The 13,321-nt window shown below is 57.7% G+C and overlaps 1 protein-coding gene across 2 annotated transcripts in view; it reads left to right on the top strand.

Moving 5' to 3' along the window:
- The window catches only part of PARVB (parvin beta), a 107,668-nt gene that overhangs the window by 71,407 nt on the left and 22,940 nt on the right, over positions 1-13,321 (top strand). For both annotated transcript variants that reach the window (XM_047786039.1, XM_047786038.1), the window contains exons 4-6: positions 897-999; positions 8,721-8,861; positions 10,656-10,771. In XM_047786039.1, the coding sequence (XP_047641995.1) occupies positions 897-999; positions 8,721-8,861; positions 10,656-10,771 (360 nt within the window). The remainder of the gene's footprint in view (positions 1-896; positions 1,000-8,720; positions 8,862-10,655; positions 10,772-13,321) is intronic.

Genomic DNA, 13,321 nt, shown 5'->3' with positions numbered 1-13,321 from the left:
ACCGCAGCCCCAGAGCGCACCCACCTGTCCCTTGGCTGGTGAGCGGGGCCCCTAGAGCGTGTCTGTAGATAATGGACCAAGATTCCGCCTTAAGAGGGCGCGCAGCCCCACACGTGCCCAGCTTGAGTAGCCTTGGAAACGTCATGATCCCTGAAAGAAGCCAGCATGCGAAAGAGCACGTGTGAGGGGCTTCCATGCCTAGGAAGGATCCAGAACGGACACGTCCGTGGAGAAAATGGTTTTGGGGTTGGAAGGAGCTGGGGGAGGGGACAGGGACTCTGCCGTGGCTCCGGGGCTCCCGCGGGGGAGGGGATGGAAGTTCTGCAGGGATTATGGTGTTGGCGGCCCGGCTTTGGGAGGGGAACTGCACGCTTTGAAGGGGTGCGTTGTGTGGAATGTGCCTTCTGTCTCAGTCACGCCGTGAAAAAATAGAGCGTGTGGGGAACGGCCACCGGCATCGCCTCCTCGCCCCTGCTTTAGGCTCAGGGCAATCGGGGATGGTTTGGTGCTGATAGGAAGTGGGGGTGTGGACATTTATGGCTTATCTGTACCATCTGGGGCCATGGGGGGGCCATGTTCCTGACGTTTCCCCGTCGAATGCCCCTCCGCCGTGCCCTGCGGAGCAGATCGTCTCCTTTGGCTGAGTTTCCGCAGCTGCCCAGGTCTCCGCTGGGGGGTGGCCCGTCCATCCACAGTGACACCCCCCCCCATTCTCCTGTGAATCCCCCTGGAGTCCCGGCAGCCTGGGGGGGAGCAGCTTGCCTTTCCCCTTGGGCTTGCCCGGCCCCTGCCCTGGACGTCCCCGTGACCAGCGGCTCTCAGTTCCCGCCCTGCCCCGTCGCTGGCTGGTCCCCGTGGCCCCCGCGAGTGACGCCACCGCGCCTGTCCGCCCGCAGGTTCTCATCGACTGGATCAACGACGTCCTGGTGGAGGAGAGGATCATTGTGAAGCAGCTGGAGGAGGACCTGTACGACGGCCAGGTGCTGCAGAAGCTCCTGGGTGAGTCTCCTGGGAGGGGGGGCCCCCACACCCTGCACGGGGCCACGGCGAGGGGACCCATGGCTCCCACGTGGCAGCCCCCGAGCTCCAGGCTTCGCGGGACTCCAGGTCATCTGCTCTCTCATTGCCACTCAGGGGTGTCCCCCCAAAGGTCCCCGCCTCGCGGCTGCATGCATCACACACAGCTTCCAAAACTGTCTGTGGCCTCTGTGCCGCTGAGTGCAGGTGCCAAGGGGAGCAGGGAGAGGGGGCACGAGTGGGCACCGTCTCCTCTCTGCACACCCCCCCCGCTGGCCTTGTGCCTGTCCAGATGTGAGCACCTCCAGGCCCATGCTGGCTCATCCAGCGTCAGGGATGCCTGAGGGCGTGGCCCCCGGCTGTGCCCTCGAGGGGTACGATTTGGGGTGGGGGAGAAGGGAGGGGGGAGATGGACTGTGGTCTATTTATTTATTTTTTTTAAATTAATTAATTTATGTATTTGGTCTTTTTAAGGCCTCACCTGGGGCATATATAAGTTCCCAGGCTAGGGGGCGCATTGGAGCTATAGCTACCAGCCTACGCCACAGCCTTAGCAGTGCAGGATCCGAGCCTCGTCTGCGACCTACACAGCAGCTCATGGCAACACTGGATCCTTAACCCACTGAGTGAGGGCAGGGATCGAACCCGCATCCTCAGGGGTACTAGTCGGATTCTTAACCTACTGAGCCACAACAGGAATTATTTATGTCTGTCCCCTGGAGCCTGGAAGGGGCGGTTAACAACACAACACAAAGACGCGAGGGTTAGAGCTGGGCTGGGGGCCGCGTGCCTCTGAGTACTGAGTACTGAGTACTGAGCACTGAGCACACAGTAACTGCGTGTTGACCGACTCAGTGAAGGAGGCCCTGAGGTTTCCTTACCTGCCAGGACGTGGGCTCCTGTTACAGGAGTGGAAAGGGACCAGGCGGGCCAGCGTTTGTCTGGATCTGCTGGGCGGCAGCACCATGCAGGGCTCCAGCAGGGACGAGCCGTTGGTGGAGGTCTCAGCCCCGGCAAAGCCCTGATGCATTTTCAGGGTCCCCCAATCCCTGTGAGGGTGGCCTGGAGGACTCAGCGTCCTCTCCTTGCCCTTTAGGGTAACTCACCCCCTAAAGGTCCAGGGGAGGCCCCGCCCCAGCATCCGTGGGGCCACAGACCTGTTTCCCCCCTCTTTGTGCAAACCCGCCTCCCCCTCCATGGTCCCGCGGACAAGCGCTGTGCTGGTGCGGGGGTCTCCCCAGCAGACCACCTCAAGGGTCACTCCTTCCAGGCGGGGTCGGCACTGGGGTGGGACCATGTTTTGCTTCACAGGGACGTGCTGGGGGGCGGAGGGGTGGGGGGCGGCGGCGCCGAGACAGGCACCTGGGCTTTTGGGAGGAATGGGTACGGAGGGGAAGCAGACTGGGTCGGAGGGGCAGGTGGTGGCCTGCAATGAGAGTCGTGGCCTTGGCCCTGCCTTCTCGGACCCGGGTCCCTCCAGGCAGGTGGCACGCTCAGCGCAAGAGCTCTTCCAAGCGGCCTGATCTTCGAGGGAAGCCATGGGGAGGGGAAACTGTCCCGGAAGGGGTCTGGGGATGTGGAGATGGACGGCTCACGTTGTTTTGTCCTTACTCAGTCAATCCTCAAAAAGCCCATCCAGAGGGACCATAATTTGTCTTTTCGTTTTGGTCATTTCTTCGTTTGTTGAATGGCTGACTGTTCTTTGACCTACCGTGTGGCAGGTGTGGCTGTGGGCCCTGGAGGTGCCATGGTGACCTTGCCCCATCACTGACACCCCTTTTGGCAGAGGGAAGAAAGAGGACCCCCGGGCGATGGTGCAGCCTTTAAGAGAGTGACGAGCGCTGGGGAGAAAATCAGAGGGGTGGAGGGGTGGGGTGGCGGGAGGCGGGCCCTCAGGGGCAGCGCCCCGGGGAGCTGAAGTGCCAGCAGACACCTGCACAGTTGCAGGGAAAGGAGGTTCCAGGCCGGGACTCCCAAGGGAGGAAGAGTCTGCGGTGCTTAAAGAGAAGAGAAAGAAGGCGGGGTGGACAGACGGGGCCAGATCAGCTCCAGCCCTGGCAGACCCCGGCTTTTATTCCAAGTGACAGGAAGCCACTGGAGGTTTGGCGCAGGGCTGTGGCAAGATCTGGGTTAGAGTTTTAAAAGGTCACTTGGGCTTCTGGGAACAGAAGGGACAGGGAGGAGGGTCAGGAGGCGGAGCCGAGAGGTCGGTCAGGATGCGGTCGCAGCCGTCCGGTCGGTCAGGATGCGGTCGCAGCCGTCCGGTGTCAGGTGAGGCGCCTTGCAAAGGATGGGAGTGTGGCCTCAGGTACCTTGGAGGTTAAAGCGGCCAGGTTTGTGGGCTGAACACTGGGTGAGTGAGGGAGCCCTTGGGAATAGCGGGGGGTGGGGAGCGAGGAGGTGGGGTTGGGTCTCCCGGGACTGAGATGCCCCTCGTGCCGGAGGCAGCGGTGGGGTAGGGGTGGAAGTCAGTGGTGCAGTGTTCAATGCCGGACCTGATGGCCTCACCTGGAGGGGGTGTTCCGTACTTTTGGCTGAATGTTGTCGGCCGAGAATCAAATCTCTCTTTGGCTAAGCTGAGAACCCCCATCTTCAAATGAGCTTCTTCGGTACAAGAATAAATCCAAAATGAAGCTATCACGATTGTTTAGTCATGGGGTTCCTCTTGTGGCTCAGCGGGATAAGAACCCAACTGGTATCCCTGAGAATGTGGGTTCTATCCCTGGCCTTGCGCAGTAGGTTAAGGACCTGGCGTTGCTGCAAGCTGCAGTGTAAGTAGCAGATGCGGCTCCGATCCAGTGTTGTGGCTGTGGCGTAGGCTGGCAGCTGTAGCTCCGATCCTACCCCCAGCCTGGGAACTTCCATATTCTGCACCTGCGGTCCTAAAACAAGGACAAATAGAAGAAAAAAAAAGATTGTTTCGTCATTGTCACAATTTTATAATTAAAAATGTTGGTTGGGGATTCCCATTGTGGCACATCAGAAACGAATCCAGGAGTTCCCGTCGTGGCGCAGTGGTTAACGAATCCGACTAGGAACCATGAAGTTGCGGGTTCGGTCCCTGCCCTTGCTCAGTGGGTTGACGATCCGGCGTTGCCGTGAGCTGTGGTGTAGGTTGCAGATGCGGCTTGGATCCCGTGTTGCTGTGGCTCTGGTGTAGGCTGGTGGGTACAGCTCCGATTCGACCCCTAGCCTGGGAACCTCCATATGCCGTGGGAGCGGCCCAAGAAATAGCAACAACAACAAAATAACAACAAAAAAAAAAAAAGAAAAAGAAAGAAAAAGAAACGAATCCAACTGGTATCCATGGAGGATGCGGGTTTGATCCCTGGCCTCGGTCGGTGGGTCGGGGATCCAGCGTTGCCATGAGCTGTGGTGTAGGTCAAAGACGTGGCTTGGATCCTGTGGTGCTGTGACTGTGGTGGAGGCCAGCAGCTGTAGCTCTTAGCCTGGGAACCTCCATATGCCACAGGTGCGGCCCTAAAAAGCAAAAAAAAGAAAAAAAGAAAAAAGTTGGTTGGAGCTTTGTTGTTTCACATTGTGTCCTTGGTACAGCCATTCTCAGCAGTGTCAGGGGCTAGATTGCTCTGGAGCTCACCAAATCAGACATTCGTGATATTAGATGCAGACTTTCAACTGAGAAGAATAGAGGAGGGCATGACTCTTAGCTGACACTGTCCCCAAGAAACCTCGGGATGGTGAAGGGGCCCTGGGTTATCAGCTTTCCCTCCTCTCTAGGTAAAGCCCTGGCTTCCCTGTGGCTCTTAGACGTGAAGGGTTGGCCGTTGGTGACAATGCTTGCTTACTGAAATCGTCCTTTGAACAGCTGCTTTGCTCACTTGAGCAGAGGAGAAATGTCTTGATATTTTTAGACGCAAACATAAAAGTGTTTTGCTCACTTACACTTTTTTTTTTTCTGATTCTTTATGCACGCATCTGTGGCTTCGCCCACCCAATCACTTGAAAAAATGACGTCCCTAAGCCTTAGCTCTAGCGGCGAGGCTGTGGAAGTCTGGCCACAGGACCCGCTCTGCGTATGCATCTGCACTCAGCCTTAGGTGCCCGGAAGGGATGCCAGCTCCCTCCCTGGAGGAGAGCGACGCATCGTAGAGCAAGTATCCTGTGAGAAAACCTTGCCCGCTCACGGCACGTCCTTTTGGTCCCCTCTTCAGTTGGCCCCCTGCAAAGGGGCACTTGCTGTGAAGCTGCTGGCGTCCGTGAGTCCTGCTATTTCCGTTTTGTTATCCGTGTACTATAACAGGAGGCTGACCTTGGCTCAGGCAGCCTTTTATTATAACTGCAGCTCCATCCTGTTTGAAGATCTTGCATGAGCACTACTCGAGAAGGCAACGCTGAAATCTCTTGTGTGTCAAGTGGTCGGACATACCACTTTGTTTGAAGGAGAGGACAGTGGCAGAGAATGTCCAGATAGTAAAAGAACACCACAAGGTCTTGCCTGGCCGCGTTAAGGAGGTGGTAGTGACCCACGTGGTCACGTGGTCCTGGGGTCCTGATGGAGGCATTTGGCTCTTTACTCTCCGAAGGTGGAAGCTAAAACCAAGTAGAAGATCTGGGCTGACGGCCAAGGCCAAGGCTGACTTCTTTGCCTCTGTTGAGAGAAGAGGTTTGGGAACTGGGTCCCGAGGGATGGTGAGTGGTCAGAGGAGGAGCCCGCGCGGGAGCCCCAAGGGTCCTGGAGGGAGGAGGAACCAGGAGAAGGATGGAGCAGGTGGAGGCAGGAGGGAGGGGGTTGGGGACGGAGACCAGACCTCTGGATTTGCAGGTCCGAGCCACCGAGAGACCTCCGATGTGCCTTTCTGCTTAAGGGCAGATTTGGGGAACAGCTTTCTGACCCTCTGCCACTGGCAGGTTTTAGGGATGTAACTTTACACGTGCAGTGCTGTCCTGGGGGGACCCTCTGTGGGCAGTGATGAGGCCACCCTGGAGCCGTGGGGGGCCCCCAGCCTGGCTGTCATCCTGCTTCTGACTCACGGCTCCCATTCTCCTGGCCAGAGGCAGGCCCTTCCTCGTGTGATGTGTTCCCGGCCCCACGTCCCCCCCGCCTCACCTGAGAGTCCGCCCCTCCTGCCTCTGTCTCTCGCCACACCAGGAGAATCAGCGACCTGGCCATGCAAAGCCCTGGGCTGCTCAGGAGGGCGATGCTGGTGACACGGGGGCCAAGGACCTCTTCTCCCCCCACTCTGGGAGGGTCACCCGAGAGCCAGCCCCCTTGGTGTCTGTTATTGCCTGATGAGTTCTTTGCTCCCCAGCATTCATAAGACCTCAGTTAGGATGTGTTTGGAGACAGGGTCTTTAAAGTTGCAATGTGCTCACTGGGGGGGACCCTCAACCCATCAGACTGCTGTCCTTTTAGGAGGCGATTAGATGTGCATGTGCCGTCTAACAGGTGGCACAGATGAAACTATTCACAGATCAGAAACAGGCTCACAGACGCGGAGACAAACTTGTGGTGGCCGAGGGGAGGAGGAGGGAGCGGGATGGACCGGGAGTCTGGGGTTAGCAGATGCAAACGATCATATTTAGAATGGGTGAGCAAGGAGGGCCTGTCTGCACCGCACAGGGAACTCTATCCAATCACGTGTGTTGGAACACGATGGAAGATAACATGAGAAAAAGAAGGTATATATCTATGTATGACTGGCTCACTTTGCTGTACAGCAGACACTGAAGAACAGTGTAAATCAACTGTACATTAATAACAAATTTTAAAAAGTAAAAAAAAAAAAAAAGAAGAAGAGGCGATTAGGATCCAGATACACAGAGGAGGAAGCCCGTGGGAAGACGTCTGCCAGCTGAGGCGCGAGGCCCCAGGGAGACCTGCTCGGCTCATGCCTTGAGCCCGGGCTTCTAACCTCTGGGACTGAGAGCAGGTGACTGCATCCTCTGAGTCCCCCAGTCGGCGCTCTGGTGGCGGGAGCCATCGCAGGATAATATGGTCCCCCCCCCCCCACCAGGCGTCACAGCCACGTTCCGTCTGCAGGTTTGGCTGCTGGAAGGGGACGACAGAGATGAGCCTGGCTCCCCATCTCTCTCTACAGCCCTCATTCCTTCCCCAGGGACCCCCTGCTCCATCCTGCCTCTGGCTGCCGAGCCCCGGGGAGCCTGCGGCGGATTTTCAGGGAGTTTACGTGGACCGACAGCTGTGCGTTGTTCAGCTAAGACCTGTTAGATACAGATGGAAGGAAATCAAAATGTACCAATGGGAATCGCTTCCGTCCCTGCAGGATGCATTTGGTTGAGCTGCTTTGTTTTGCCTCCAGCATCCCCTGCCCCCTAAGCTGAGGCCCTGCAGGTGTGGTTGACACCGACCCCCCCCGCCTCATGAGAGCCCTCTCTGGTCTGTGCTGCCTCTGGCCTGGGGACAGTGCCTGGTCCACAGTGGGCGCTCCGTAATTATTTTGCGAGCAAATGAGCAAATGAATGAAGGAAGGAAGGAGAATCTTGGCAGGCATCGCTGTGCAATGACAGGACCCCGAGGGGAATAGCACAGCTGCTTGTCGGTGTTCTGACCGCAGGAGGGAGGGAGGCCGGGCACGGGGAGACAGTGTTGACATGGCAGGGGCCTCCAGCGAAAACGCCTTCAGCAGACCTTGACCATGAACCACTTGCAACATGGAAGCCCCGTTTGTGCCCGACCTGGGCACCACTGCCTTTCCGGGTGCCGCCCCTCAGGCTCTGTGCCCTGCACACTCTCGCCTTCTGATCTCATGCGGTCCGCGATGTCGGTTCTCTGGTTTTTCGCAGCGATTGATTGGAAGACCTCTTGAGTCTTAAAATCAGTGAGTAGGCGGAGTTCCCTTCGTGGCTCTGCAGTTAACGAACCTGACTAGGATCCATGGGGATGCACATTGGATCCCTGGCCTTGCTCAGTGGGTTGGGGATCCGGCATTGCTGTGAGCGGTGGTGTGGGCCAGCAGCTGTAGCTCCGATTCAACCCCTAGCCTGGGAACCTCCATAAAAAACCAAAAATCAGTGAATAGGAGAGAAGTCTGGGGCCCCTTCCTCACCTGCCCCTTTGCAGGTGTGATGTGAGACCCCCTTCTGTTCCACCGGGAGGGGAGTGAAGCATGTGGGCTGCAGCTGCAGCTTTGTCTCAGGGATTGGATCTTGAGCAGATGTGACAGTTCTCGTCCCACTCCTTCCGACGCTTCCTCCTCACTCTGGGTGAGAAAAGAGTCGCAGGCTTCTGAGTATCAAACCACCGTGGCGCCCAAGCGGAGGCCAAGTGGGAGCGTCCGTGTGCAGGGAGCCACAGGGCAGCACGGGGCCCTTTTTATCTTCTCAGCAAGTCCTTTTCCCTCTGGGACCCCGCCAGCCCAGCCTCCTCACCTCTGTTCCCAGCTCTGCGGGTCACCTGCTTGCCTTCCAGCCACACCTTCAGTCATCTCGTCCATTCTGTGCCTAGAACATTCTCACATGAGGTGCCTGCAGTGCTAACCTTGAACTCTCCGCCCCCCCTCATCTTGGAGTGATTTTCTGAGCAATGGGGGACTTGACAGTCCAGAGTTCCGTGGCACAACATCCTGACCGTCCCCCCTGTTGGTGATGACCTGCTCCGCGTCGTGACCTGGTGGGGGTGGGGGTGGGGAGGCCTCACTGCAGCTGGTCCGCCACCCTGGTGGCCCCGAGTCCCTCCAGCTTTTCCTGACGCTCTGCCTCTGCCCTTGTCCTTCTCGTTGCAGAAAAACTGGCAGACTGCAAGCTGAATGTGGCTGAGGTGACCCAGTCCGAAATAGGGCAAAAGCAGAAGCTGCAGGCGGTGCTGGAGGCGGTGCAGGACCTGCTTCGGCCCCACGGCCGGGCGCTCCAGTGGACCGTGGACTGTGAGCATCCGGGGGGCGGGGGCAGGGCTGGGGGGAGGGGAGCCCAGCCTCTGAGCTTTTCCACCTGCCATTCATCTTCACGTCTGGCCTTGCATTTTAAAACCTGGTCACACTCCTGCTCTGAGAGAGGCAGCCGGGGAGTTCCCGCTGTGGCTCAGCAGTTAATGAACCTGACTAGTAGGCATGAGGACGTGGGTTCGATCCCTGATCGTGCTTAGTAGGTTAAGGATCTGGTGTTGCCATGTAGGTCACAGACATGGCTCAGATCTGGCATTGCTGTGGCTATGGTGTAAGCTGGCAGCTACAGCTCTGATTTGACCCCTAGCCTGGGAACTTCCACATGCCATGAGTGCGGCCCTAAAAAAAAAAAAAAAAAAAAAAGAGAGAGAGAGAGAGAGAGAAAGAAGCGGCCAGGAGAGGAAGCAGGAGTCCCCACTCCAGGGTGTGTCGATAAGGGGCTGAGTCACGCCAGCAGTTCTCAGATTTCCCTGAGCTTCAGAGTAGAGAGGGGTCCTTTCTGGACGGATGGATCAAGAGAGACTTCCAGAGGAAGAAAGGGGTTGGGTTGTGAGACATAAGCGGCTTGGTGGGTTCTTACCACCCTGGGTACCAGTGGTGAGCTGTGTTGCCGCTAAGTCACTGAAGCAGGTCTTCTGGAGGGTTCAGGCCGGTCCCCGGAGTGTGTCTCGGAGCGCTGGCCTTGGGAACGCCTGGCATCACAGCGCTTCCAGCCAAGACGTGAACCTGGAAAAGTGAAGCACTAACCAAGAGAGGCTGGAGGGGGCTTGGTCCTGCTGTCCCTCCTCCAGCCTCACCCCCTGCAGGACAGACAGGGTGCGGCTTAGCGGCTCTCCTGGCCCCTGTGCTTGGGTAAAATGAAGGCTGCAGTCAGATGAGCTTCTGGCTTCTTGGCACGGAGTCCTGGGGCAGTCCCCAGCCCACCTTATGGGCTGCAGGGCTGAGGCTGGGGAGTCCAGTGCTTTGGGGACAGTACCATGTGATGGCGATGACACCTTGGTCCACGTCCGGAAGAAGAGCCTGTGCACCTGGGGCTGGTGGCCGGGGCCAAGGCCAGCAGGAGGGACGTCCAGCTTCCCCAGGCACCCCTTGCCCTTGGTCGCCTTCCCTGCAGAGACGCTCGATTGCAGAGCGGGAGGTGTTTTAAGCCCCCGAGATAAGAATGCGCCTCATTGGGGGGGTGAGTGGCCAGGTGGCCTGTTTTCCCGGACCTTTGCCCGTCTCTTGTGCCAACTGCATGTTCCTGCTCATTCTTCCTCCTTCTCACCACCCAGTCCATTCTTTTTGCAAACACCGGTTCCCGCTTTTGAAAGCGGTTGCACACATTCCCCAAGGCTGATGGGAAAGAAAAAATTAGGAGCTAGAACCAAATTCACCAAGGATGCTGGTCTGCTCTCTCCATTTTGTTTATTTAGGGCTGCACTTAACGGAAGTTCCCAGGCTAGGGGTCAAATTGGAGCTGCAGCTGCCAGCCGGCACCACAGCTCAAGGCAACGAGGGATCCGAGCTGAGTCTGCAACCTTCGCTGCAACTCAACGGCACCACCACCGGATCCTTAAGCTGCTAAGCAAGGCCAGGGTTCAAACCTGCATCCTCATGGATACCAGTTAGGCTCTTTACTGCTGAGCCACGATGGGACTGCCCCGTGGCCTGTGGGTTTGCCCATGGGTCTCCCCTGAGGTCGCATTTGCACTCAGCATCTTCGCTGCCTTCTGGATGTCAGCTTGGGGTACATGTCTAATGATCTAAAGCTCCCACTCTTCCCTCCCCGACCAGCGATTCACGGGAAGAACCTGGTGGCCATTCTCCACCTCCTCGTGGCCCTGGCCACGCACTTCCGGGCCCCGATCCACCTTCCAGAACACGTCTCCGTGCAAGTGGTGGTGGTGCGGGTAAGTACCGCCAGCCTGGCGGTCGGCTGGCCCGCGACGCTTCCCTCCTGCTCGCTTCTTTCTTAAGAGGCTGCCTTCTGTTTTTTCCCTCTTGATAAAACGCATGCCTCGCCCTGGCTTCCAGGTAAATGATGAGGGGTAGGAACAATGGCACCAGTTTGAAGAGAGGCAGGTTCAAAGGCATGAGTGCCTGGAGGTTTAATTTTCCACACTCTTGAAAAGAGCATTCATTTCCCTGCAAAGCCAAGTAGCTGGAATGCAGGCCTCTTGAATGAGCTTATTACTCGCTGGAAGAGGGCAGAGACCGCGGTCTGAAATGGATAGTCCGGTAGCCCCCGTCGCAGCCTCGCCCCCTCGCTCCCAATTACATCCATCATCCCCCGTCGTCTTTTTTTTTAGGGTCATTTCTCCTCCTTCACTTGCAAAAATGTAACTTAGGAGCCAGGGTCCTTCTGACGGAGGTTCGGGTCACTTCGCCTGGCCCTTCGCCCTGCGTTTCGGGGGACAGACCCTGCCTCGGCTTTGTGTGTGCGTCTCGCCCACCAAACATGTATTAAGCACCTACTGTGTTCCCAGCCCTCTGCCCCGGCTCTCGGGGACACTGGGTCCTGAAGGAACAGCTGCTTCTGCCAGAGCCTTGAGGTCAGGCTTGGCACCTGGATGTCTTTCGTGTTTCTGTTCCTGGAGCTGTCCAGCGCCAGGCTCTCCTCTGAGTTTTAACGTATCAGTCCCGTGGTCTCTGCGGTCTGCTCTGGTGAATGCTGTGTTTCCTGAGGCCGTCCGACCCCTCGTTACCCCGGGAGCCTGGCTCTGTGCCGATGGGCGGGACGCCCCTTTCTCTGGCATCGGGTGAGGGTCACCAGCCGCTTGGCCCTGTTCGCTTTCTTGGGGTCCAAGGTGGTGACGGGGACAGGGGACAGCTCCTGCCACTCGTCTTGGGTGCTCACTCTGGGTGGTCAGCCAGGAAAGGCTTCCCGAGTCTGCATGAGAACGTGGTTTCCAAACCATGAATGTCAGATCGGGGCCCATGGATGCTGAGCAGCTCCGTAATCGAGATATTTCCTTTCAGGCCTGCACTCTGGTCCAAGAAAATCTTTTGGGTTTGCAGACCGTTTTGCTGGCCTGAGCGAGCACTTGCTGGCACTCCCTCCTTGACCGGGGTTACCTGAGGACTCTGGGCCACGTCCAGGCCGGGAAGACGGGGGGTCTGGGGAACGGGTCAGCCTCGGCCTTAGTGCTGTGGCTGGCCTGTCCCTCCACGGCTGGTTGAGTCGGGAGGTGCAGGAGTTTGAAGTTTGCAGAGGGAAGGAAGGAGCAAAGGGCCACGTTTCCTTGGGAGGGCCCTCGATTCCTCGGAGCTGCTGTGCTTTCCCCGTAAAACTGAGCTTCTGTACAGACTTTTACAATATTCTCCCCCCTCAGTCGCATACCCAGCCCTGGGCCCTGTATCTAGCGGGGGTCTGATGGGCATTCAGTATGTATGCGAATAAAATGACTCTGGGCCACCCTCGTGGGCACTTCTGAGAATCAGCCCCGCCGAGGCCCTGGGAAAGCTGACGGCTGCCTGACAATGGTTACTCTTCATGCATGAGAACCAGAACCAGTGGTGAAAACCCCTTGGAGGCCGAGCTCAGGAGAGGCTGGGAGGTTGGATCTGGAGAGGAGGCAGCCCTGACCAGTGAGTGAGCTCCCCGTCACTCAAGGGGTTCATGTAGAGGCTCGAGGTGGGGGCTGGGTCAGCAGCCACCAAGCTCCATCCTGAGGTCCGGGACCTGCAGGCTTTCTCTGCACAGTCACCACCTCCCCTCCCCCACCAGGGTTGCCGCTGCTCACCTGCCACAGGTGTGTTAGTGTCCAGGTGCTGCTGAAACAAAATCCCGACAGTCATCATCCTCTCACACAAGGGAAGCTAGAGGCTGAATCCAGGAGCCGACAGGGTCCCTCCGAAGCCTTCCGTCCCTCTGGCAGGTTCTGTCGGCTGCTGGCACCCTGGGCTTGTGTACACACCCCGCCAGTGCTGCCTCCACCATCGCGTGGCTTCTTCCCTGTGTCCACGTTCCTGCCTCTCTTTCCTCTTCTTATGAGGACACCAGTCATTGGATTTAGCATCGACCCTAATCTGTCATGGCCTCATCTTAGCTGATGACATCCGCCAAGACCCTATTTCCAAAGGAGGTCCTGCTCTCAGGCTCGGACTGGAGGTGACTTCTGTAAAGACCCAGTTCAACCCAGGGCTCCTGTGTATTTCTCTGCTTCTTCCTGTATGTGTGTTTCCTGTGCATTTCATGTGCACCCTCCTGTTACTGTGTGTGTTTCCTCCAGGGCTTCCCCTCCTGTTCTAAGGGTTTGCTGTGCATTTCATGTACGTTTCATGTGTATTTCATCCAGCTCCTCTGTACTGGGCCTCTGCCTTCATGCTTCTGGCCTCTCCCAGCTTCTGAAATGGAGGATTCCTTTGGGAGCTGGGGTGTTTCTCCTGAGACCCTTACAGCTGCCAGCTCTCAGAGCAATGCGAAGAGCAGGTGCTGTGGCAGGGGGGACAGGTTCCAG

This window comes from Phacochoerus africanus, chromosome 7, assembly GCF_016906955.1.
Source record: "Phacochoerus africanus isolate WHEZ1 chromosome 7, ROS_Pafr_v1, whole genome shotgun sequence".
Lineage (NCBI taxonomy): Eukaryota > Metazoa > Chordata > Mammalia > Artiodactyla > Suidae > Phacochoerus > Phacochoerus africanus.
This window is presented reverse-complemented; position numbering and strand designations above follow the sequence as displayed.